The 7,498-nt window shown below is 36.8% G+C and overlaps 1 protein-coding gene across 2 annotated transcripts in view; it reads right to left on the reverse strand.

The window, feature by feature from the left end:
- SCAMP1 (secretory carrier membrane protein 1) overlaps window positions 1-7,498 on the reverse strand; it is a 105,308-nt gene that overhangs the window by 78,434 nt on the left and 19,376 nt on the right. The window contains exon 2 of one of the 2 annotated variants that reach the window (XM_082458225.1): window positions 2,180-2,257. The exons of the other annotated variant lie outside the window; for it this stretch is intronic. Coding sequence (XP_082314351.1) covers window positions 2,180-2,257 — 78 coding nt within the window. The remainder of the gene's footprint in view (window positions 1-2,179; window positions 2,258-7,498) is intronic. 2 annotated transcript variants of the gene reach the window in all.

Consider the following 7,498-nt stretch of genomic DNA (forward strand, 5'->3'; position numbering starts at 1 on the left):
TGGACTGAGTTCTGACATATCACTTACATCAATTATCCAAGTACGTCTGCTCTTAGAAAATAGTCACAGCTGCAAAAACAGGCGGGGAGGGGGGAGTGGTGGGACAAATTTCTAGAATCATACATACAGGAAACAAAAGAATTTTGAATTTTTAAATTATTGCATCTGTATTTTCCATCATGTAAAAAGTTCAGTGGAAAATGCCTAAGTGCTCTTGTAACAATATTTTTCCTGGTTCTGACACTATCTTACTCATCAAATCTAAGAGAAGTGTTTCGTTGCAAGCTGGCTTTTCATTATTGCCTAGCTACTCTCTTTCAGAAAACCTTTCCTTGACTGTAAAGTCTCAACATTTAGAACCATAACTTACATTTTTGTTTTATTCTTCCTGGATATATCTAATTCGTGTAATTTTTTAAAATCCCAATTAGGTGAGAAATTTTCCATAGACCGGGACATTATCTTCTATTTCTTAGGCATCTGTCTCTAAAGACAGCACTAACAAAATGGAAAAGGCAAAAGCTTTACAGAAAAAAGATGAGTTACATAAACCAGTTCTGCCACTTACTAGCTGAATGACTTGTGTCTAAGATTCTTTATCAGTAAAAGGAAACAAAAAATATCCATTTTGAATGCTGTTATAAGAATTCGATAAGATAATACAGGTAAAGCACATGGCACAGAGTAGACAACTTGTTGAAGAACATTACTACTTCTAAAAAGAATAATGTAAAGCTGCTGCTGTAAAAAGGTTAAACATTTTTTGCTAGTAAAATCTTCCAAAAAAATATATAAAAACCTCCCTTTATTCTTTACCAACAAACTTTAACAGTCTTGTTCCCATCTCCACCCTCCCAGAAATTATCAAACTACATATAGTGGAATAAAATATACCGGGCTTTTCTTTTTCTCCCTTTCAACTCCTACCAAGTTGCAATCTCATACATTTTCACAGTTCACTATAAGGTTGAGCCATACGACACTGCCATCTTTACATGTCAAAAGTGGTCAACTTATTGGCCATTTCACAGGGTTCAATCTGAAACTGACATGCTCAAAGAACACTTGATGATCTCCGCCTGGGTTGCAGCTGCTACACATAAACAGAGGCTGTTAAAATAAATGAGGGCTTTGAAATAAAGTGAAATTTTAAAGTTCACTGTTATTTTAGTGCTTTTACTTTGTACAAAGCTCTCCTTAAAACTAAAAAGTTAATACATCTCGAAGAAATTTCCAAACAAAAGCCTACACGATCTTCTAGAATTATTTTCTAGACTATGAAAAACATGCATCAGGAAGAGATGATCAAGTAAGGATCCTTATAATGACATGTAAATCCAAGCACAAAACTGACGAATTTTAATAATCTTTAAGAGGATGACTAACAGTTCAAGAGCCAACAATGTTTAAAATTGGAGGCCTCATGAGTCTGATATTTGAGCTAAAAACTCAAATACAGGAGACAAAATTATTTGCCAGAGAAATTCTGAGGGAGAATTCACAACAGAACCTACCTTCAGTAGGCCTCAAAACTGGCTCACAATAAAATCATCAAAAGCGCTATAGCAAAAACAAAAAAACAAAACTGCCCTGTGAGAGATTAGAGCCCTAAGAGATACTGTAATAAAGTTCTCCAGGTGCTTCTAATATGCACTCAGGGTAGAGAACCCTATCCTTTAAGGGTTTTTCCATACTCCTTCATTTTATAAACCAAGACTACATTTTGAGAAGAATATGCTCCTAGGCCAGGTTCCAGAGGTTCTAGTCTACCAGAGTAGAAAGCTAGTCCTATTCAGAATCACCTAATTCAAATGACAATCATACAAATATTCATGGTACAGTTCCAGACGAACATCTCTCTTTGTAAGAAAACATCACCCTGTATTACCATAAAACTAACATGTATACCAAAAAACCTCTCCTGTTTAAGGAACTGTAGTAATTTTAACATATTAGAGGGGTTATTAGCAATTTAATTTGTAGAACCATCATGGTAATTTCCAATTACTAGAAATATTCCCTCCTGTTTTAATAAACTTGCTAAATTCTAAATAAAACACTAACAGCTTATTTTATATAAGTTTAACCAATCAACTAAAAAGAAACCATAATTGAAATATAAATCCTATTTAATTTCCATTTTAATATTTAAAAGTAGTCCAATTAAGAATAGTCTTACTGTTCTAGAATCCGAGAATGGATTGTATTCATCAAGTCCTGGGGGGACATTTCTTGTCACTTGTGTAACTGATGGGTCCTGGAATAAAATTCGAAGGAGAAAAAAAAGATTACTTATCCTTTAAGATACAATTATGATATTTACAAAGCATTTGCTTTATCTGTCCTTTTGGTCACCCAGCAAAGCTAACAGAGGAAAATAAAGAAGATTATCAGATTTACTCAGTCCCACTTCCAGAAAGTTGATATTTAAACCCACAGCCCTCACACTCTCAAAGAAAAACAAATGAAAACTGGGTTAGATGCAAATCAGCTGCTAGCTATTATTTAAAGAATGAAAATAGACCACCTCATAACAGCTGTGTGGAACCGATTGCACAGGGCATCTCAGCAAATCTTGAGTAAACCCATCCTTTCCTCTGGGCTCCACAAAGAGTTCATGTTCCCCTTTTTTAAAAAATAATATCTTCAGTTTTCCCCATCGCAGATTTAAGTACCACGATACAAATCAATGTCATGTACAGGTAACATCTAGAGCATTCAAGATTAAGCACCTCTTACTTGTTTTATTCTACTACAGTACTTCCCCATGACTGTATTTATTGTTCCACATGATCCTAGACTGTCTCCCTCTTCCAGTATAATATATTACCACATTATCCCAGCTTCTCAAATCTTAATACTAGGCTTTCATATAAGTAACTAAATCACAAAATCCTAGTTATTCTATTTCTCTTTGACTGTGAAAGTAAGACACAAATATAATGATCATCTCAACAAAATCAACTACATAATTAATGTGAAAGGCATTTGCAAACCATAATATACAGCCTCATTAGCCTTCATATCCCTAGTCTCAAACTTTCACATTCACCAGAATCAAATAAAACACAGATTGCTGCACCCCACTCCCAGAGTTTCTGATTCAGTAGGTCCGGGGTGGGACCTGAGAATCTGTATTTCTAACAAGTTCCCAGGTGATGCTGCTGGTCTGGGGACCATTGCCCCCTTGTCTACACTGTACACTGTCCAGTCCATCTTCCTCCACACAGTCATCAAAGTTACCTTTCAAAAGTGTAAAGCTAATCTTGTCATTCCCCTCCTCCAATCCCTCTCCTCTGCCCCTTATCCATTTCAGATTTTTAGAAACTCAACTATAAAATACACATTCCTCAAAATGAGATACAAAGTTTCCGACTAGCCCCTGCCTACCTTTCCAGCCTTATCAACTCTCTTATAACCACCCTCACACCTTGCCAGTCCTTTCCCTTAAGCGAACAAAACAAGCTACTGGGCTTCCCTGGTGGCTCAGTGGATAAGAATCTGCCTGCCAATGAGGGGACATGGGTTCGAGCCCTGGTCCAGGAAGATCCCACATGCCACAGAGTAACTAAGCCCGTGCGCCGCAACTACTGAACCTGCACTCTAGAGCCCACGAGCCACAACTACTGAGCTCACAGGCCACAACTACTGAAGCCCACGTACCTAGAGCCCTTGCTCCGCAACAAAAGAAGCCACCACAATGAGAAGGCCGCGCACCGCAACGAAAAGTAGCCCCAGCTCCCACAACTAGTGAAAGCCCACGTGCAGCGACAAAGACCCAATGCAGCCAAAAATTAATTAATTAATTAAAAAAAACAACAAGCTACTATATAAGGAGCCTCGAACTTGGCAATAAGCAAGCAGTAAGTATAAATCAAAAGTACAGCAGAGATGAAAAATAAAGTCTTTAGGCTTGCTCAACAATAAAATGGGAAGGGGGCAAAGAAATCACCCTACCTCCTCTCAGGGTTACCCTTCCCAGTTTATTCAAAAATGAGTAGGAAGATTATCAAGAGGGGATGTATGCTTCAGGGGGAAAATTAAGAAAATAGAAACATGAATATTTTAATCAAATTTTTAATCAAGTTGGCATTGTTGTGCTTAAATTTAGAAGTGGGCTCAGGGTCAAGAAGTGGAGACCTAGCAAATCCAGATGGTCCAGCTGCAGTCACGTCACAACGCCCAGCCCACCACAACCCACCACAAAACCAGGTGACCTGTGAATGCTCAGACACCACATTCTTCCTTGGCATTGCTTCCTCTGGCAGTAATACTCTTCCAGGCAGGGTCAGCCTAGAAATCTCCTCCTCTTCCTTAAAGACTCAACCCAAAGACTACCTCATATGCTAACCAATCATCTTCCTGATACCTTCCTGATAGCCAAGTCACTCCATCCCATCTCAATGCTCCCACAGAACTTGGTATTTATCTCCATCAGCATTTATTTCACTGAACCATGATGATCTTCATGCAAGTCTTTTTTCCCAAATTAGATTGTGACATCTCTGAATACAAGAAATATGTAAATAGGTCTTTTTTATTTAATCATACGTGCGAGGTAACACTGTTTCTTGAGTGATTATTATTACGGCCTCTGGGGGGGAAAATCCAGAATAATTATTTGCAACAGTAGCAGCAGTAATAACCAAGAAATACTTCCTTAAAAAATAAACATAAATATGAAGTCAATTCAAAAGTTTAAGTGAAAAGATGTTTAATTAATGTTTACTCTCACTCATAAGAAGAGAAACACTAATTAAAACTACGGCTGACCCTTCAACAACACGGGGGTTAGGGGCACCAACCCTCGGCTCAGTCAAAACTCCTTGTATAAGTTATGGTTGGCCCTCCCTATACTCCACATCCATGGTTCTGCATTCACAGATTCAAGCAAGAACAGATCGTGTAGTACTGTAAAATTTACTATTGAAAAAAATCCACATATAAGTGGACCCACAATGTTCAAACCTGTGTTGTTCAAGAGTCAACTGGATGCTGATGTAATCATTTCTCACGTATCAGATTAGCAAAACTCCAAAAGTCTGACATACTCTGTTGACAAAGCTGTAAGGAAATAAGGATTCTCACACATTCCTAATGGGAACAGAAACTGTTACAACCTCTATGGAGGGAAAGTTGGCAACTGCTAGCAAAATTACATCTGCATTTAAACTATGACCCACAATCTCATTTCTAGGAACTTATTCCAAAGATATACTGCAAAATACTATTTGTAATAGCAAAGAATGGAAGCAAACTAAATGTCTATCAACAGAAGATGGTTGAATAAACTACAATACATCTATATGACAAAGTACTATGCAGCTGAGTATTATGCAGTTGTAAAGTGGTATAAGATCTACAAGCTACAGAATAGTGAAAAAAGTAAAGTGCAGAACAGTGTAAATATAATGTTGCCTTTTATCCACAAAGGAAGATAAAAATGAATGTGTTTATTTTTAAAAAAGAATAAACCAAAAACAAACAAAAATGATTGCCTATAGGGAGAGGAAGAGAACAGTTAGCAGACAGCATAAACTTGGAAGCTAGACTTCTCTGAATGTACCGTCTTTTATAGTTTTTCCTTTGGAACCATAAAAATGTTTTCCACAATTACAGAAGAAAATTAATTCAAAAAGAAAAAAGGGGGGGAGGCAAAATGTAGGATCGGAAAGATGGATCCTGCTTAGCCAACATTCATCCCATCAGTGTCATTCTCTCAGCGCTACTTAAGTACAATGAGTTCCAACTTTCATTCTACAAATACGTATATCCAATTATCAAGTGTCCTAAAATTCAAATTCACATTAAATTCTTTTTTTTTAATCCTACATAAGGTATAACTTAGTTCTAAAGAGGCCTAGAATGAAATCATTCTTCCAATTTTCTACTTGTGACTACAATAATTTAAATGATCTTGTTTCCTTTTAGATTCTAGAAAAGTTTAATCCAGGCTGAAAGTTAACTGGCAGTTTGCCAAAATCACTGTCTCAAGTGAACTGAGTTCAATTCTAGTTGGTCTGGAATTTCCCCTAACATAGTATTAGGTGACCAAGCAGTAGACTATATGCCAAGAATGATCTAGCCAAGGATGATTTAGGAAGATAAAAAACTGATATCTCTGAATTAACATTTCAAATTATTTTTTAATAAATGTAAACAGTGTTGAGGGAGCTATAGTCTCTAAACTGGGAGAAAAACAACAAAGCTGATGATTTAAGTAATAATGAATGGTCTTTCAATGCCTATTAAGTATTGAGCACTTGTTTACATTATTTCCAACCCTTTCTATGATCCTCCCTGGTGGATGGTATTGTCCCATTTTTCAGAAGAAGCAGCTATGGCCTTAAAAAAGAAACTTCCTCAAGGTTAATTAGCATATATCTGAGATAAACTACGAAGCTAGGACTTCCAATGCCTATATACACTCTTTCCATTAGATATATGAAAAACAGTTTACCACAATCGTAACTTTATCCAGAGAAGACACTAGTTGAGCTCGTTGTTTATTGATTCTAAAACTTTAGCAGGAAAATATCTCACTTCTTCTCCAACACAATCAAAATGACATTGTTTTAACTGTTAAGTTGGTTGCTTCTATGACAGTGGTTCTCAAACTTCGCAAGCACTGGAATCACCTGGAGCGCTTGTTAAAACCCAAACTGCTGAGGCCCGCTCTGAACGTATCTTGATGTGCAGGATGGTGGCTGAGAATCTGCATTTCTACCAAGGAAAACATTCTGAGCTGCTCTTATTTTATTGACTTAGAGGAATGTACTAGGCTTCTGTATTTTACTAACTTTCAAGAGTCAAGACATTCTTTAGAGTTTAAATATCCTTTTTGGACCTGACTACCCATAAAGTTATGTCATTTAGTCAAGCCGGGGCTATTCTGCTAACCCTTTAGTAAGCAACTTAACTCCATGGTCATGTTTCATTAAAAACCAAGATGCATTACAAAAGTAAATGCTTTTTCAAAGAAGGGAATAAGTAAATATTTTACATCTAGCATAATTAGCTCTTTTCTATCTTTAATCCAAGTTTCTTTACCAAACCCTCCAGGGTTGTGCACCTTCACTGTATTTAAATTGATTTCCTCCATCATGCTTTATGTTGGACTTTCTCAATCACTGCCACATATAACCTCACAGGAAGATTCCAGCCTGGCAAGAAAGTACTTTCACCTTCAGCTAGACATGAGGACGTTAATTCAATAATAGTTTCTGCAGGGAACTAAGATCCCGAATGCCGCCTGGCTCAGCCAAAAATAATAATAATAAGTTTCTTCAATAAATATTTCTTGTGAATAATCAACTCCAGTCTCTTCTCTGTATATATATCCCATCCTCAAGCTAAATAGTAAGCTAAAAAAAAAAAAGCCTACATGGATGATTGTGTACGACCATACATTATGTATCCACTTACTGTATCTGCTAACACTTAATAGGTTTGGGTTTCAAGATTAACATTCAAAACTTTGTGTCTTAGGTACTCGTTC

The sequence above is a fragment of the Balaenoptera physalus genome, assembly GCF_965194825.1.
Source record: "Balaenoptera physalus genome assembly, chromosome: 3".
Taxonomy (NCBI): domain Eukaryota; kingdom Metazoa; phylum Chordata; class Mammalia; order Artiodactyla; family Balaenopteridae; genus Balaenoptera; species Balaenoptera physalus.